Source organism: Aspergillus pseudonomiae (assembly GCF_009193645.1).
Source record: "Aspergillus pseudonomiae strain CBS 119388 unplaced genomic scaffold BDV37scaffold_105, whole genome shotgun sequence".
In the NCBI taxonomy this organism is placed as follows: Eukaryota; Fungi; Ascomycota; class Eurotiomycetes; order Eurotiales; family Aspergillaceae; genus Aspergillus; species Aspergillus pseudonomiae.
Window position 1 is genome coordinate 4,379 of NW_022476097.1, and position 18,523 is coordinate 22,901.

The 18,523-nt window shown below is 45.5% G+C and overlaps 6 protein-coding genes across 6 annotated transcripts; 3 read left to right on the forward strand and 3 right to left on the reverse strand.

Moving 5' to 3' along the window:
- Window positions 1-66: 66 nt before the first annotated feature.
- Window positions 67-1,911, forward strand: BDV37DRAFT_287938 (G-protein alpha subunit-domain-containing protein; the record flags this gene model as incomplete). The annotated part of the gene is made up of 3 exons (XM_032088184.1): window positions 67-500; window positions 563-1,240; window positions 1,293-1,911. The coding sequence occupies 3 exons, from the start codon at window positions 67-69 to the stop codon at window positions 1,909-1,911; spliced, it is 1,731 nt and encodes a 576-aa protein (XP_031936350.1).
- A 1,004-nt stretch (window positions 1,912-2,915) lies between these two features.
- On the reverse strand, window positions 2,916-4,736 carry BDV37DRAFT_275590 (GMC family oxidoreductase; the record flags this gene model as incomplete). Its single annotated transcript, XM_032085419.1, has 2 exons — window positions 2,916-3,631; window positions 3,758-4,736. The coding sequence occupies 2 exons, from the start codon at window positions 4,734-4,736 to the stop codon at window positions 2,916-2,918; spliced, it is 1,695 nt and encodes a 564-aa protein (XP_031936351.1).
- Window positions 4,737-6,740: 2,004 nt separating this feature from the next.
- On the forward strand, window positions 6,741-8,183 carry BDV37DRAFT_290497 (uncharacterized protein; the record flags this gene model as incomplete). The annotated part of the gene is made up of 2 exons (XM_032088730.1): window positions 6,741-7,457; window positions 7,503-8,183. 2 exons carry the CDS (start codon window positions 6,741-6,743, stop codon window positions 8,181-8,183), a joined length of 1,398 nt encoding a protein of 465 aa, XP_031936352.1.
- A 702-nt stretch (window positions 8,184-8,885) lies between these two features.
- Window positions 8,886-10,839, reverse strand: BDV37DRAFT_287941 (fungal specific transcription factor domain-containing protein; the record flags this gene model as incomplete). The annotated part of the gene is made up of 4 exons (XM_032088185.1): window positions 8,886-9,234; window positions 9,298-9,512; window positions 9,577-10,062; window positions 10,489-10,839. The coding sequence occupies 4 exons, from the start codon at window positions 10,837-10,839 to the stop codon at window positions 8,886-8,888; spliced, it is 1,401 nt and encodes a 466-aa protein (XP_031936353.1).
- Window positions 10,840-13,047: 2,208 nt separating this feature from the next.
- BDV37DRAFT_275593 (Sialidase) lies at window positions 13,048-14,254 on the reverse strand (the record flags this gene model as incomplete). Its single annotated transcript, XM_032085420.1, has 2 exons — window positions 13,048-13,669; window positions 13,731-14,254. The coding sequence occupies 2 exons, from the start codon at window positions 14,252-14,254 to the stop codon at window positions 13,048-13,050; spliced, it is 1,146 nt and encodes a 381-aa protein (XP_031936354.1).
- Window positions 14,255-15,366: 1,112 nt separating this feature from the next.
- On the forward strand, window positions 15,367-18,221 carry BDV37DRAFT_290498 (glycoside hydrolase superfamily; the record flags this gene model as incomplete). The annotated part of the gene is made up of 3 exons (XM_032088731.1): window positions 15,367-15,641; window positions 15,711-15,824; window positions 15,884-18,221. 3 exons carry the CDS (start codon window positions 15,367-15,369, stop codon window positions 18,219-18,221), a joined length of 2,727 nt encoding a protein of 908 aa, XP_031936355.1.
- Between the last annotated feature and the right edge of the window lie 302 nt (window positions 18,222-18,523).

The window sequence follows — 18,523 nt, forward strand, 5'->3', positions numbered from 1 at the left end:
CCCCCAAGTATCCTGACCTAGCGCGCAGTCATACAGATTGCTTCACGGCAATCCTTTCTCGCGAAAATGGCGGACCCTGTGTCGATCATTGGAACAGCCGGTGCGCTGGCGAACATTATTCAGATCGTGAGCCAGACGATAGTTGCCATTCGCGACTTACAAAGTGATTGGAACGATGCAGACCTTACCTTCCTGAGTCTAACAAGTCAATTATCCGCCTTGCGTCTTGCGTTGACAAAGATAGAGGAATGGATGGGTACTGATACCGGGGATGCGCATCATCAGCTAGTGATGGATTTGGACGATTCCATCAATTGCTGTAAAGTCCTACTCAAGAAACTGAAAGGTCTGGTGGACAGTCTACAGCAGAAGCAAAACGAGGCTCTGAGCTTCCGAAACAAAATAAAACTGGTATTTGGCAGGAAGAGCACTGATCATATCCAGAAGCTGCTGGAGCACCAAACGAACGCTCTAAACTTGCTTCTGACTGCGTGCAACTGGTTCGTACCTTCCTCGATACACCCTCAGAAAAAAAGCCTTATATTGATATTGAGATTTCAAGCCAAACTGGGGCTGAGCAAAAGGCCTTGCTTGTCCGGTCAAGTAGCCGAAAGGTCCTTCGCCAAATGAATCTTGATTCGGCTTCGTTAATAGTTCACCGTGACACAGATTCAATCGCGACAGAGATAACTGATCATTTATCAAAGTTGTCCTTTAGTTTCTTTTTTGACCGTGAGGTTTTTACCTCCAACGTATACGAACGTTTCTTCCGTGGGCTCACAAGGAGGGTTCTGAGATATCCACAAAACAACGACGCCCCAGCGGTGGAGCGGCCGCGCGAAACTAGCCGTGACGATGAATGGCAGCTATCCCGGCAGGCATTCTTACTATTCGGTGGTGACTACAGTGACACGGACACTATTCTTCAAGAGATACTCGGCTCAGGGAGCAACCAAACCATCAACGTTAGCCTCGAACTTCAACGAACTGCGGTATACAGGTTCGTGATCCAGAGCGCACAATCTATTATTGCTTCCCTGAAACATGTTGGTATCAAATTGCATTGTGATAGTAGCGCGGTAGATTGCGACCTTTTACTAGACTATATCGATGATCTAGGTCCGACCAACCGTCTAGATGTGAGCGTAGGAGAGGCAATACGCTCCTTAACACATGACCCATGCATGGAGAGAATCCGCCAGTCTCCTCGAGAGTTCGGTATCTCAGACTCCGCACTATCGTAAGCATGCTATCATCTCACCTCCTTGGTCTAGGTATACTGACTAATATAGTCTGTTCGACGATATAGACCGCATTGCGTCTCCAGATTACAACCCTACAAGCCGAGACGTTCAAGTCGTGCGAGACATGACATCAGTAGTAATTGAATTACATGTCACGTACAAAAGACGCCGCGACGCATGGAAAGAGGGAAAGCCAGAGGCTATACTACTGGACGTACATCTTCTAGATGTGACGCTACGCTTTGGATCAAATGGCGCTTACAATTTTAATGACATAACAACCATTTTTTTGCTCGTCAATCCTGCCGGCTACCACGAAGTCTTTCAAAACGAGTCTCTAGAGACTTCATTGGTCCCTTGCAAATCCAAATTTGAAGCAATGCTACGATCTTCCTGGTTCCCACAGGACAAGAGAATTGCCGTGCTTTTCAGCGAACCTGCAGAGTCCACATCCAACCTCGCCGCTTGTCCCTTCACAGAGTCTATCTCAGGATTCACAGGAAATAATGAGCCAGATGCTATTACTCAATTTCTGTCACGTCACTTTCAAAAGCTGCGCCCTAAACAATTTCTCCTGGGGGTCGGAATGGGAGAATTGAGAGGCTTTCCTGGAGAGTCGGTTATAGAGAAGCTACTTCTTGTGTCTGAAGTTTTGTTAAGTATCTAGTTCAACGAAATCACGTCATTCTAGGGCTAAGATAGAAGCGGACATTACTCTGATGTCCATTTATTGTAGTTCACTTTCAAAAATATAAATCTGATGGCCAGGGTTGGACTAGGGATACTGTACTTATATAACCATTGACCAAGTTAGTCTAGAAGGCATCATATTTAGTAGGCTGATTTTAGGATCATGATCATAATTACCTGATTGACGATTATTATCTGATCGATCAAGACCTAAACAACATCTCTCTAGGTCATCCTATACGCCGGGCCAGTTGGGACCGCCGGCGACAATCCCTTGCCAACATGAAATAAAGCCTCTACAGCTGCAACGTGAAGGGAAGGTCTCAACACTACTGATATAAAACAGTAACGTGACTAAGCCGGATGAATCTGAAAGTCAACTATTTGGTCTAGAAAGGGCGTTAATTAGCAAGGCAGATGCATAACTCTACTGCGCGGCTTAGACATTTATCAATACCAGCTATATATATATGTACATTGCAGAAAAAAAAGAAAAACATACAACAGAAGGGATTCGCTGGTGGTCACCCACCCAACTACTAACCTTCCGGCGTGTGGCTTAAGTACGGCTGAGCGGACGGGAAGCCCTGTTCTCCACACCCTATGGTCGTATGTACTGGACTATATTAATTAAAAGATTATTAACTAGCTAATAGAATAATACTATAAGATAGAGAAACTTAAAGAGATAGATAATATAAGTTATAGATAGATTACTACGTACTCTTAGCAGTGGGTGTACACGGAAATATAAAAATTGGACTAACTAGCGTGCCCGGATGCGAGGTGTATGTACGTATCCCAGGTACTAGGGTATAGAATTAAGGCATCTAGTTTCTTTATCGGAGACTATGCCGCATCTGGTTGAGGCGATTATCGAAAGCCGGGGCTGGTATACACCAGTAACACAAGAATTACATACATGTTCAGTATAGACCGTTGAAGTCCAGGCTGGTATACCACCAATGTTAAAGACACCTCTTAGGACTTGTAGTAGTCAGCCAGGATTGCATCTGCAATCTTCAAGGCCATACCGTAAAAGATAGTCATGACATGGGAAGACACCTGGGTGGGCGAAACAGACCCATCGATAACACGAAGGCCCAGGGTGCCGTAGACCTTTGCGGTAGGATCAACAACACCGCCAAGCTCCTTAGACATCATGGAACATGTGGAGACAGCGTGCCAGTTGGCACGGAAGTTCTGCTTGACATAGCCAACCCAGTCGTCGAGGGTAGCGTTGTAGGACAAGAGGTCAGCACCGGGGATGTCCTCTCCATCAAAATAGTTCGACATCTCGCCGCTATTCTGGAGCTTACGTGCAAGCATTGAGGCAGCGGCCTGACCAAGAAGGTCAAGCTCGTTCAGCAAGAACTGGGGGTTGTTGCTGAATGACTGGAGGTAGGGATCGGCGTAGGTAATGTGAGTGGAGCCGCGGGTGAACGGGATGAGATCCCACAAGTCGAAATTAATCTTGCCGTTGGTATCCATAAAGAGCTCGGCGTAGGCAACGTCCTCATTGAGAAGCCAGTTACGGTAGTTCTCGTACTGAATCTTTAGAGCAGTGGCATTATGGAAACCACCACGGGTAACGGTCTCGTTGGCCCACTGGTCGAGGTTGTTGTTCAGCAACCCAATAGCCATAGGGGTGTAGTCGCCGAAGACCTCAGTGAAATTGGCGAAGTATACAGCCTGACCTTGACCGGCAGCTACGGGCTTAGCGCGGGCGCGGACGGTTGTGGTGGTCTGGTCTTGCATGTTGAGACCAACGGGGAGCTCAATAAGCTGGGTAATGTTGAACTGGTCAAGGACGGACTTCATACCAATACCAGAGTGTTCGAGGATCAACGGGGAGACAAGAGAGCCAGCGGCTAAGAGGACCTCATGCTTAGCATAGACGTTGAAGTTAACGGCCTTGTTTGTACCGAAGTTAACACCAACGGCCTTTGGACCGGCTGAGGTCTGGTTGAAAAGAACCTTTCCGACGATCTGGCCGGTAAGGACTTGCAAGTTAGGGCGCTTATAATTAGGAAGAAGCCACTCGCGGGCAGCATCGGCACGGGTCTGGTCGGGCAATAAGTTGTTGTAGATCATGGAGACACCGCGTGGGTGACCACAGAGGAAATCCTTCTGAGTAGGAACGCCTATAGCTGCAGTGGTATTCATGAGGGCCTTCATGAGGACAGAATAGGGCCGGCCGTCATTACGGGGCCCGCTGTGGACGGTTCCGTTGAAGCCGTGGCAGGAAGCGTTGAAGTAGTGACCGGCGGCAATCTCGGCTTGAGTAGGGTAGCGGGCGAGCTCGGCCTTCTTCATATAGTCATTCAGGTTGTCCCAGTTCCAACCAGTATTACCAAAGACGGTCTCCCAGGAATCAATCTGGACCTTATCCGGACGGGTCCAGGAGTCACCGTTGACCAAGGTAGAACCACCGAGGCCCTTACCAGCCTTGATGTCTAGGGTGCGGTTGTTTATGTCCTGGGGAACAGTGAGGTAGCTATGGTCAACGAAGCTGCCGAAGATTAGGCCGTAGTTGTTGGGGTTCTCGATGATTGGCCCATCGTTTGACTCGTAGAATCCCTTCTCAATAACGAGAACGTTGATGTTAGGGTTTTCAGTCAGCTTGGCCGCAACAGTAAGACCAGTTAGACCACCTCCAGCGATAATATAGTCAACGGTCTTTTCAGTAACCGTCTTAGGGTCGAAGATCAGGTTGGCCTGGACATTAACCTGCTCGGCGGTAGTGTAGGCCTGGGCCGCGGCTACGGAGGCGATGGTGGAGGCGAGGATGACAGGCTTCATCTTGAAGGACAATCTCAACAAGTGATCAAATGAGAGCTGGAATGGAAGGAAAATAAAAACAGTGGTTACTGTGCTTAAGAAATTCTTCTCGACGATCATCAGCTACCTGCAGTATATATACTCTTTTCAACGACTGATATACTAGGAATACCTAGGTTTCTGCCTACATAACCATAAAACTTCTATCAGAAGTCTATCACATAGCGTTGAGCCAATAAGTCTCTGGGATATTGTCACGCCATTTGATTTGTGATAGAGATATCCTTCCTAGCAGATCAAACACATGTGGGACATTGGCAACGGTGTACGAAATTCCGGGATTCAGGCTGAGCTTGAAGGATGTGGTCGGCAGCTTGATTCGCCACGGATAATGAAGTTGTGGGCTGATCAAGAATGATGAGCGTAATGACCAGAGATACTTTCAATGTATGTACCAACAACATATGTAAACTTGACCTGACTGGTCGACAAAGTCCCCTGCGCCTTGACGCCCAGCCCGGAAGCAAAGAAGTTACTACTTCCCTCACCGGGACTTTCGTTTTGGAAAATAGCGAGTGACAGGGTTCTAAGGTCAATTGATTTCATGGCGGGAAAACTATATTCAGACCCCTAGCGCCTTTTGCTGAAGAATTAATTGGTCCGCTCCTACCATTTGCTAATTTCATTAAAGCACGGGCTTGAAGTATAAATTCCTAGACAGGCGGGAAGGATTGCTAAACTTCGGGCCGTAGTTGGTCAAAGTGGGTCAAGCGCCCATGTGGATTAATGGCTGGTTCACGCTTACACTACCGCTCGAATATTTTTTGATGAAGGTTCAGGTCAAAGCGCTTTCTAAATCTTGGCTTCGCCACATGGTCATGTTCGGTTAGTATTGTTAGTATTCCAGATAAGAAATCAGTGACATGATTGGATCAGTCCAAATTATCAATTGGTTGACATATTCGCTCGGTGTGCCTCGGAGATGGTAGAAACCACACGCGGCATGCCGAATTATACGAGCATTAAGCGCAATTCGGCAAACCGAAGTTGAGTAAAATAACTCTTATCTGCATAGCTCATCCGGTACCGTCATAATCTCACCTTTAACATAAGCCCACATCTCAAGTTTGTGTTTGTGCACCCGAAAGATTCCCGAAGTGGTAACTCGCCAAGGATCTGCTACTACTATTATTCCTTTTCAACCCAACTCCCCCATCGAGGTCTATTCAATTGATGCACCCAAGGTACGTCAGCTCAAAGGATTGAGTGGCTGGAGCATTGGTAGTAAGATGATTTAAACCCCGGTGAGATTCTGGTAAACCGCCAACCCGATTCGTGGCGTGACGGAGGACCGTCGGCTTAACGTGAGAACTGAAAGGGATGTGCAAAATGTCTAGTGGGCCATGAACGGCGTTTAACATATTTCCAGATGTGGAAGGTGATAGGCTCCAATCTCACCACGAAGTGCATTCATGTGGACCAACTCGTATTTGCCAAGTGAAGTCAAGACTTTATTAATTGAGATCTTCATGATGGACGACACGTCACACCGACGGAAGGCTATTGCTCACAGAATATGCCATTTATATTCTGGATAAGCAATCAGTGATACGGCTGGATCAGCCCAAATTATCAATCGGTCAACATATTCGCTTGGTGTGCCCCGGATATTGGTAGAAATCATATGCGGCTTGCCAAATTCTACGAGCGTTAAGCGCAATTGGGCATTGGACACCCACGAGACGAATATCGACATCAAGATAGGCGGGTTGATACTGTCGTTCCTGAGATGTCTGAGCCATGAGAAAGTTTGAGTATATATAGCTTGGACTTTGCTCTTCGCTCTCCTTCCGGTCTCGATTTTTCAGTAAGAACACTGCTCCTTCAAAGTTTACTCTAGTAAAGATTCATCTTGTTAGATATTCCCAAGGCGCAGGTATTTCTATCGAAAAACCCCTGACGTTTTTTCATCCAGTTTTTTGCGTCAAATAATGGGCTGACTTCGCATCTTGCATAGTTTCCAAAATGGTTAGCACGAAGCTGGCTCTCTTGTTGGTGCTGCTGCACGCAGCTTTCGGCTCCTCCTATCGCTGGTTTAACTGGCAATTTGAGGTTACTTGCGAGTCTGACGCATACATTGCCCCGCACAATGAGGCTGCGGTTGCCAACTTCCTTAAGCAGCAGTATCCCAAGGGATCCCACATCAAAGTTGTTGGAAATGGTCATGGATTCGGTAACCTCACTACCTGTGTCGACAATTCTCTCACTGAGAAGCCCTCTTACATCGTGTCTATGACCAATTTGAAGGGGCTCAACATCGATAAGAAGAATATGACCGTCACCTTTGGTGCTGGTTGGGATGTTTATGACCTCACTGAAGAGCTTAAGGCTAACAATTTGTCTTTCGGTAACCTCGGTGTTGAGCGTGTTCAGAATTTCGTGGGTGCCGCCTCCACCGGTACCCATGGCTCTGGGTCCGTCATCGGCAATATTGCCAGTCAGATTATTGGACTGCGTGTGTTGGATGCGCAGGGGAACCTCCGTGTTATCAGCGAGACGAATAACCCCGAAGAACTGAAGGCATTCCGTATCAGCCTTGGTGCCCTTGGTCTCATCACGGAGATGACTATTAAGGTCCAGCCTACGCTCCTCCTGAAGAAGACCACTAAGGTCGTGAATGCCACCTCTGACTACACGCTGATGGGCAAGCAACTTGCCCAGCTGTACAAGGACCACGACCGTGTAACTGTCTGGGGTCCTCACTTCGACTGGAATGAGGCCTCTCAGAACTGGGACCTTGAGCCAACTTACTTCTACTCCTACTGGGAGCCGACGAACTACACTGGAGCTCGCAACTGCACTCTCAACTATTGTGCTAACGGTTGTGGTGACTGCAAGAAGGAGTACATCTGCTACGACGAAGTCATTGACGCCGCGTCGTGCCCTCCCCAAGGCGTCTGTGACCGAGAGTTCTATGCTGAGATCGAGCACTTCCTTCCCATCGAGTATTACGCCGAAGCTGCCGCCGACTATATTAGTTATCAGCAGTCCCAAACTCCCCGTATGAAGGCTCCCTATAACAACATGATGGTAATCCAGCACCGTTCTCTCAAGGGTGATGATGCATACATGTCTCCGGTCAATACCTACAACCTTAGCTCGGATCTCAGCGGGGTTTTTGCTATCATCGAAATTGACTGGATCCAAACCTATAACAACTTTACAACTCTTTGGCAGAACCAGGAGTTGGGATACGAATTCATGGCTGAATTTGGTGAAAAATATAACGTTCGGCCCCACTGGAACAAAATGAACCCTCCTAACGCAACTTACGCTCTGGAGAAATTCCCGAAGCTGCCTGAGTTCTTGGCAATCCAACAGCGCCAGGATCCTAAGTGTCAGTTTGTCAACGAATTCTTGGTTGAGCAGCTTGGCATTACCCGCTGCGCGAACTACCTATCCATTTAGAATGGGATGTATTGTGTGATGATTCACATGTGGCGATGCTTGTTAACTGGTTTGATGCCTGATTCCGCAGGTATCCCTCATGTGTTTAGATCGCCTATAGTTCTCTCACTTTCCCCTTCTTTCCTTCCCCATGCTTAGTTGTTTCGTCAAATGCTACCACGTTGGTTGATGTCTGTCTCTTTGTACCCCAGCATAACATATAAAGGGGCTGGAATCACTTGCTCTTTTATTTTATGTTTTTTATTGTTATTCTCGTGATTGAAGAGGTGGCTGATTTGTCAAAAGGCAAGTAACCATGGGGTGTGGAATGCTAAGACATCTAAACACGCTAGATCCAAGGAGTAATTGCACAAAACAGTCAGTTTTGAAATTTTGTTCAAGCAATGGTATATTCTTGAATAGAGCTCTATGTATTCCGCAATAGAGTCAACTATATGCCCTGCAACAGTAGGTGGTATACACATAGGTGCTATTCTTTCCAAACAAGATTTGCTCGTAATATAATAAAGCGGAGGGTCTTGTCTGTACCGCCAGCGTACTCCGCCATTTTCGAATACTGGATCATGTGAAAATCTTCGATAGACTAATAGTTGCATCTCGTCAAAAAAGAGGTCCGGGTTCTCCAAGCTTGTAAAAATCCAGGACTCGTTCCCGACGAAGTCTTTGCCTTTATGGCGTCTCCAGCCTTGTTTTAGCGCCCAGTCATCGTTGAAGATCTTGTTGTCGAGTGCTGAACGAGGCGTAGTCATTGGTATATCCAGCTTGAATTTCATCCGGTACTTTTTCCGAGCTCCTTGGTCGCGCCCTGGGATTATTACTTAGCACCCGCGGGCCAAGTATCTTCCCTTTTATCTGTTGACACGTAGTGACCATCGCTTTAATGAGAATCATGACCGGCTTCAGCTCAACCCGTCCCTCGGCGGCCATTTCGACATAATCGCATACCCAAGTCACAGACACGAGATCCTCATCGAGGTTTTCATGGTCTGGATTCTCTATGATGTCTAAGCAAAGGATAAAAAAGGGGAGGAATTGGTACATCGTGATAGGACTATACATGTGGTTAATAATATGCACAACAAGGACGTGAATGGGTATGTGAGGCTTTCTATACCTGATTCCCCAGAACGCATGCGATGTGGATCCCAGGAGCGATTGGAAGATCTTCAGTGACTTCCTAGCCAGATTAACGGCTTGATGTGGTAAGAGATGACCATGGTGACATTTCTTCGACAGATGCAGCACAATAAGTATCTCATAGCTACCGACCAGCACATCGATGCAGAGCCAGGAATCGATATGATTTGATATTGTTCGAAGAAGGCCCGCCTTTTGTTCCTATTAGCACAGCATTTCATTTGCTGTCATACTGCTAGAGTAGGGTATAACGCACCGTATCCCAATCCGACAATATAGACTGCACCTCATCGATATAAGTATGAATAATAGAATCATGCGAAATCGGGTCCGGATCCGGACCACTATCAATCCAATCGAGATATTTCCTAACAATAAGACCAAGGCGCATTGAAATCAAGAAATGAATTTGTATAAAGCGTGAGGATTCATCGTCCACGCCATTGATTGTTGGATCGGGCAAATGGACTTTCCACGATCCTGTGGGGATGAGAGTTGGCTTGCCGAATGACTTTCGGAAAAGACAGTCTGTTCGAAGGATGTGCCAGAAGACGAAGCGTTTGCGATTCCGCTCGACTTCAGCTTCGTGCAGTGGTGTGCCAGCTGGTGTGGAGAGTTGGTTGTCCCCATCACTTGGTGTTTCGTCGACGGAGAAATAGCCTAGGGTCTTCGATATCCTGCACGTGTGGGTGAACGCCTTCCACGCTAGATCTGTGTTATAGCCTTCGAGGGCTGTTGACGTCTATTGGTTTGTTAGTTTTGTTGGTTGGAGATCTAATATATGTGATGCGCTTGCCATGAGGGATGCGGCCAAGAAGTCGACAGGGCTATCTTGGATATTCTTCATCCATTCGTCACTTAATGCAACGCACTTTAGATATAGATTTCGCATAATGCTGCCCCTTCTGGGATGGGGTTCGGTCTCCAGAAGAATGCCCCGAAGGAGAACAGAGTAGTAGATGATCTGAGATTTACAATCTAGTTGGACGTGAGGGATTTCGATTAAGTCTGGGATTGAAGATAAGAAAGATTTATCGAGAGGAAATTCGAAGCCTGGAAATTGGTAAGAGCTGTAGTGGTCTGGAAAGGATATTAGATCATCAACAGCTATAAGGGGGTGCAGTCACTTGCTTTCTATGATTTTCTTTGCTAGGTCTTTTGGGATAACCGGGTCCCCAAGCGGCTCGGTGCTCTGCGTACTCTGTGTAGATTCAATCTCCGATATAGCAGAGGTCATTGCTTTAATACATCGATTGTTTTCGAAATAGCATGAGTCAATTTGTCGGAGGTGACAAAAGACGTTGGAGAGAAGCATAGATCGACTGCCTTCATCCTTGATCCGGCTGACAATATCTCGAATCACGGATGGAACGACTTGAGCCGGGTCTTTGTCTATGGATATTGCCCGAGCGGCCTCTGAACCGACAGAAGAAATTGACATGGAATCGTCACCATTATCTTCAGTCTCTGGAGTGTTTTCCAGACCGACTTGTTCTTCAAGACGTTTAAGACGGTCCATAATCTCCAAAAGCAGACGTTTATCGAGTGGTTCGTTTCTGCGATATCTTGTCAGTTTCCTGGTGGAGTCGAGCCGCCTTTTAGGTAGACAAATACGCTTGTTTCTTAGATCGGGGTTTCCGAGGCAAGTAGACGCACTCAGCTCCCGCCGCTTCACAATTGCCACATCGTGGAGCGACTCGATTGCAGCGAACCTAGCCGGTTGTTATTTTAGTTAATCTGTCCAGCTGGAATTGCCAAGACTAGATCGGGTTACCTTCTTGGATTGGCAGCGACCGCACTATTTATGGTTTGAAGTGAGGGGTGGATCGAGTCAGGCATCAACTCCAGCAGAGGCAACTTACCGAGATATTTTGTATGGTACTCATTTCTTTCAAGACTCTATCTGTCGATGTACGTGGGTGTGGAAGAAGAGTCCGAAAGGAACGCCGGCGGGGGACGGAGGGTGAAGAGGGGGGAATGTATAGACGTTGTCGTGGGCGTCTTGGCGCTTGTAGCGGCTCTTTAGGGTCCATACAGTGGACTAGATCGATGTTCCGGATTATATAAAATATTACCAGCTTTACCAATACTAACGTACTAACGTAACCGATAAACGAGCGGGCCAGACAATCGGGCGGGCCACCACGCGTCATTTCTACGCGTCTATTTTTTTAAAGTTATTCAACTACCAGCTATATCATTAAAAATACCTAAATTATTAAAAAATGAAATAGAATAAAAGGAAAGGATTTTATTTATTACATCAGCTATTAAAATAATAATATTAATAATATTTATAAAATTGCGTGTATTTTTAATATACCTTATATAATATTAGAAAGAAATCTTGTAAAATATCTATTTTAATTAAATTAATTACTAGTAAAGAAAAATTATCTATAAAATAGATTTTATTACTAGATCTATATAAAGTATTTTCTTCATCTATATATATATATAAATAATTGGTATTCTACTTTTAAAATATAATATTATATATTTCTTTACTGCTAGAGTGGCATTTGGCTAGGTTAGGTTAGGTTAATGGGGTCAGTTATACCTAATCACTAGGTTATAATTAAGTTAATAGAATTTCTATATTTAATTATAGTTAAGTTAAAAATTGAATAGTTAATATAAATTAACTATATTTAATATTAAAATTATTAATTTTTATTAAATATAATAAATAGTAAGCTAGGTTAACTATAGTTAACTTAGTATTAATCTTATTATTTTAACTAATTATAAATGTTAAGATTATCTACTAATCAGGGTAGAAGACCTGTCGACTAGGTAAAGATACGTAGGCAAAACAATAGTAAATAGTCTATGGACAGAGACTGATTTTTGATTTTTCCTTTATTACTTTCGTAGTTCATTTATAGCTAGGAATCTTTACAATTCCTTGTATAGAGTACTAAATCCTCAGAGAGGGACCACTATTCATTATTGAAAAGATAACTATCATAGACACCGAAGGTGCCGTTCAGCCTCCGAGATATCCATGCACCTGGGGCAGGGTATACTATACAGTCACCTCGCATAATCGTTACGAATTCTGTGACAATAAAAATATATTATTAATAATATAAAAAGATTTTATTTATTAATTTTATATAAAAAAGGATATATTTTTAATTAAAAAATTTATTAAAACTATTATTTTCTATAGTTAAAATAATATTTTAATTAATTTTAATTTTAAATAGTTATATATAGAAAATATATAATTAAACTATATATAAATATAATTACTATTTTATTATATAGTTATTATAGAATTTTATATTTTTATAATTAATAAAAATTTTTAATTTTATTTAATAAAGAAATAAAATATTAATATGATTTTATTATATTTTTTAATAGTGTTTTATTTTTATTATAAGTAGTTATAATATTTAAAATATTTTAATAAATAAAATAATAGTATTATATAAATTATATAATAATTAAATATTTTTTATATTTTTTAATTATAATTAAAAAATGTTTATACTTTTTAATATAATTAGAGTGGTATTTAGCTAGGTTAAATATGCGTCGTCTACGTGATGGCACTGGAATGTACTATGTGACTAGATATTTCTCAATATTTACTTCTCATTTTCTCGACAAGCCATCTCTTCTTCGAAATGAAGATACATTACAGATATTTGTGGTTCTCGGGCTTCTCCCCCAACCATTGTCAGCCAGCTTGACTCTGCTGACCTGCAAAGCTTCTCTACTTCTCAGCCGGCTTCTTCAAGGTATCCGTTACGCTCACAACGCTGAGCCAAAGAGGCAGATTCTCCGTTGCTTCAAACACGCCTGCACCCAGTATCATCAAGTGATCAGGATACTTGTCAAAGACATGTAAACTTCGGCTGTATGCGGGCGCTTGAGGTGTGCCATGCATTTCCCACTGATCAGGCTGGCCGCCAGCTTGATTGGTGAAGACACTGCTGTGATCCGCGTCGCTAACGATGATGGTTCCATTATCACCGCCGGCGGAGGACCAGACCACATAAGGAGATGCGTTTGGCTGAACCCCATTAACCATGATGGGGACACCATAGGCAAAGCGGAAATCAAATGGACTCTCGGACATTCGATAGTAGACCGGATAGCCTGCCCCAGACCAGCTCTCTCCTCCTGGGAACTCGTGCACCAGAATCCACTGTTTCAGAGGGGGAATGTAGGAAATGGTAGTCATTCCAGGACGAGCGGTATAGTTGAGATAGGCCACATCGTCTACCACGGGTCCCCAGGATTTCAAGTCCGTCGATTCCTGGTGAGCAAGCTTCTGTCCATAGAGTGGGTCACGCTGATCGGAGTAGAACACGCCGATGGTATGATTGAAAAATCTAGAATTCTACCGTTGAGCGAGTGTAAAAAAGAAGTAGACATGGGCAGAGTACAACTCACTCGATGAATGGCTCCCAAATGCATGGATTTCCATTGGTAGTATTCGGCCCACTGCCTCTTGCCACATTGCTCACGAACTTCCATGTATTACCCTTGTCTTTACTGGCATAGACATCGATGTTCGTACTCTGACTTCCCCAGCTGTTTCCACTGGCCAAAACCGTGCCCGCCGGGAAATCGCCAACAGCAAATGGCAGCTCTGCCAGCGCGGGCTGAGCAGACATTCCCAATCCATTCACCTGGTCCGTCAGGTTGGAGACCCAGGACCAGTTGTCGCCACCGTCTGCACTTCGGAATATGGGGAAGTATGGAGTTTTATCGCCCCCATACGAGGCTGTTGCGAGGAGACTTCCATCGGACAGTTCAACCTGTCGTGGATAGAGAATAGTGTGGTGGGAGTCAGGCTGGTGGATGATATTCTCTGCAAAAGTGGACCACGGCCGTGGTGGTGGGTTCAGGGGAGGCTTGAACGATTCGACACAACTGAGGCCGGCCAGGCCGAGGAGCAAAAGCTTGGTGAGCATCTTTCCGAACCGGCTATATCAATGAGAAAGCTACTAGAGGGCTGCAGCTATCTCATTTGGGCTCTTTCTTTCTAAACTTCAGCCATCTTATCCAAGTCTTGGCCGTAGTATTTATATTGTGGCCGGCCTATGTGCGGGCACCCCAGATTCTCTTGCTAGTCGAATTTGAAAAATATCCGTGTGGACAAGCTTCAACATTGTTGAAGCCCTAATTCTTCAGCAGCACAGATATTTAGCCGTTAATTCTGAGACTAGTATTGTCACCTGGAAATTCAGGCTAAAGGCGAGAATGCATAACGCATGATCGCAATGCAATGGACGATCTTTCCATTTAGGTCTGTTTCTATTAGTCTATTGAACTGATTGACTTTTCATAGTTCCGTCACCCCTATAGTTTAGGCTAGGGTACAAACTGGGGTACAGAGTCGGCCGCTCACAGCTTTCCGCTGCTTAACTGTAAATATCGCTTGCTGGCCCGCGCTTTTTTAAATTTAGCACAAAGTTGAGAGAACTTCGGGACGATCTTCTTTAGGTAATTGGACAACCTCCCACTATTCTGAAAATACCCGCAGAAGTGGCAGTTCCTAAGGGTCTCTGGCAACTGCCGCAGGGTGGTCAGATTTTGCGGAGAAGCTTTTCCATCTTTCGATAGTCTACTTCGACAAATAGTCATGGCAATTACAGTCTATCATGCATATCATCCTGGGAGCTCTTTTTAATCATTCGTGCCTCTGAGTCGTGAGTGCTTTGATCGGGATGCACTGATCCCTTAGGGGTATTTCTCGTGTAGTCGGAATATGCAGGAAAGACGACGAATAGCCCTACCCCTCGTTTCAGAGTGGAAATCTCCCAAGGCGAGCCAAGTAGAAACATTCCAAGCCTCTAGTCGGAGTATATCCGACCAAGTATGAAATCCGTAATTTAGCCTAGGGATCAATGACGAAATTCTAGGAGCAGGGATTCCTATGTGCAGTAAAGCAAGCCTATTTAAGTACTCAGCAACCACTTAGGCTTGTTTATCATATAGCGAGGTAATATCCTATGGGTTTTGCCTCAGTAAAGCCCACTAGATTTAAGTGTTTCTCAGAGCAGAAAATTGGAAGGAGGTCATCATGACACCATCTCAGTCCTTTTGGGCTGGTGCAACAGCACTACTGTCTCTCATTGCAGTACACACTGACGTCCACGCGTCACCTGTCTGCAATACTGACAATTCGGCACCAATGACAGCCTATCATGCATCAAAAACCTACGTTGGATGTTACTTAGATCCCAAAGTGACAATTTTGACGGCAGCGAAACTTAGCACCATTGGTATGACTCCCCAGTACTGTGCCAACTGGTGCGGTCAACGAGGCTTTGTATATGGAGGTATCGAGTTTGGAACGTAAGAGAACTGTCCTTTAACCAATGTGCTGCCGTTCGTTATACCATTTCCCAAGCTGACCCCAGATAGACAATGTTTCTGTGGGGGTGTGCCTGATTTTAGTACTGCGACGAAGACCAACGACAGTAGCTGCAACTCGAGATGCGCAACGGAGCCATCCAGCTCGTGTGGAGGAGGCTATGTGTAAGTCTAATGCAATATTTACAGAGAACAAGGTGCTAACATTCGGGAACTGTATTTAGTATGTCTTTGTATAAGATCTCGAATCCGCAAGGCGACGTAACGAACACTGGGTTCGTGCCAGCGTGCCAAACACAGCCCCTCTGCAGTCACTCTGTCTGTGATACTTCGTTAAGCATTGCGGAGAGAGTCAATTCACTTGTCGAATCCCTGACCCTGGAGGAAAAGATCCTTAATCTTGTAGATGCTTCAGCGGGATCTGCCCGGCTCGGCTTACCTTCCTACGAGTGGTGGAACGAGGCAACGCATGGTGTTGGCTCTGCACCAGGTGTGCAATTCACCTCCAAACCAGCCAATTTCAGCTATGCCACAAGCTTCCCTGCACCAATCCTGACGGCGGCTTCCTTCGATGTTCCTTTGATTCGTAAAATAGCTGAAGTAATCGGCAAAGAAGGGCGGGCGTTTGCCAATCATGGATTTTCGGGATTCGATTTCTGGGCCCCGAATATCAATGGTTTCAGAGACCCTCGATGGGGAAGAGGGCAAGAGACTCCGGGAGAGGATATTTTCGTTGCGCAGAACTATATTCGCAATTTCGTCCCAGGACTTCAGGGTGATGACCCGACGAACAAGCAAGTCATTGCAACATGCAAACATTACGCAGTCTACGACTTGGAGACAGGCAGATATGGAAACAATTACAACCCCACCCAGCAGGATCTGAGTGATTACTTTCTGGCTCCGTTCAAGACCTGTGTACGTGACACAGATGTGGGAAGCATCATGTGTTCGTACAATTCAGTTTCCGGCATTCCAGCCTGTGCGAATGAATACCTTCTTGATGAGGTGCTCAGAAAGCATTGGGACTTCAATGCAGACTATCACTACGTGGTGTCTGACTGCAACGCAGTCACCGACCTTTGGCAGTACCACAACTTTACTGACACCGAAGAAGCGGCAGCCTCCGTTGCTCTCAATGCCGGGGTTGATCTGGAGTGTGGGTCCTCATACCTGAAACTCAACGAATCCCTCGCAGCAAATCAAACCTCAGTCAAAGCCATGGACCAGTCATTGGCGAGACTATATTCGGCACTGTTTACGGTCGGGTTCTTCGATGGCGGGAAGTACGACCATCTCGATTTCTCGGACGTGTCTACCCCTGCAGCACAGGCTCTAGCGTATGAGGCTGCAGTCGAAGGTATGACGCTTCTCAAAAATGACGACCTTCTTCCTCTGGACTCTCCGCATAGGTACAAGAGCGTCGCCGTGATTGGACCATTTGCAAACGCCACGACTCAGATGCAAGGGGGCTACTCTGGCAATGCGCCGTACTTGATTAGCCCATTGGAAGCATTTGAAAGCGATCACAGGTGGAAAGTGAATTATGCTTCCGGTACAGCAATCAACGATCAGAACACCACTGGATTTGAGGCGGCTGTAGCAGCCGCGAAGAAGTCTGATTTGATTGTTTATCTTGGTGGCATCGACAACTCTCTCGAGTCCGAAACGCTTGATCGGACTTCACTCGCCTGGCCGGGGAACCAACTCGATCTCATCAAAACCTTGTCCAACCTCTCAAAGCCAATGGTGGTTGTCCAATTCGGTGGTGGCCAGGTCGATGACAGCGCGCTCCTGAAGAACAAAGATATCCAAGCTCTGATTTGGGCGGGATATCCCAGTCAAAGCGGGGGCTCTGCTCTTCTTGATGTACTTGTGGGCAAAAGGTCACCTGCTGGCAGACTACCAGTCACGCAGTATCCCACCAGCTATGCAGACCAAGTCAATATCTTCGATATCAACCTTCGCCCTAACTTGACAGACTCATATCCTGGACGAACATACAAATGGTACACCGGAAAGCCGGTGATCCCATTCGGCCACGGTCTTCACTACACAAAATTCAAGTTTGATTGGGTAGAGACTTTGAACCGGGAATACGACATTCAGGAACTCGTTGCCTCATGCCAAAGAGGTTCTGGCGGTCCAATCAAAGACAACACACCCTTTACCACTGTCAAGGTGCGAGTCAAAAATGTCGGTCATAGAACTTCCGACTACGTTAGCTTGCTGTTCCTTTCCAGCAAGAATGCCGGCCCTGCTCCACGCCCCAATAAGTCCCTGGTGTCTTACATGCGTCTCCACAACATTGCTCGCGGAAGCGATCAAGTGGCAGACTTGCCTCTCACTCTCGGCTCACTGGCCCGAGCTGATGAGAACGGAAGTCTCGTGATATTCCCAGGGCGTTACAAGATTGCATTGGACAACTCCGAGGGCTTGACTTTCGAGTTCACATTGAAGGGTAGCCCAGCGGTGATCGAGACGCTTCCTGCCCCTGATGCACAGTATAATTTTACGGTGCCCGTTCATATTCAGCCGGCATCCACTGAAGCCCATAGTTAGGCTTTGTTAGCTGTATTGTTCTTGCCCCGGCAATTAATGCCCAAAGTGTTAAAGTCAAACTGATAAAAATTTAAAAATGCCATTCTTATCTGTTCTGTTATAGAAGCCCGGTGCCTTGTAGGTCTACTACAGATTGCAATCTATCAAGAAACCTGCCCGTAGTTGGACCGTGACTGGTTAGCTATATTGGAAATAAAGATATAAAAGGTTTCAGCGGTGCCTCTCCAATGTATCAGCCAGACCAGTCTACCTGTAGCCTACGTTACTGCTAAAGTTAAGATGTGCTTGGGTCGTCCTTAATA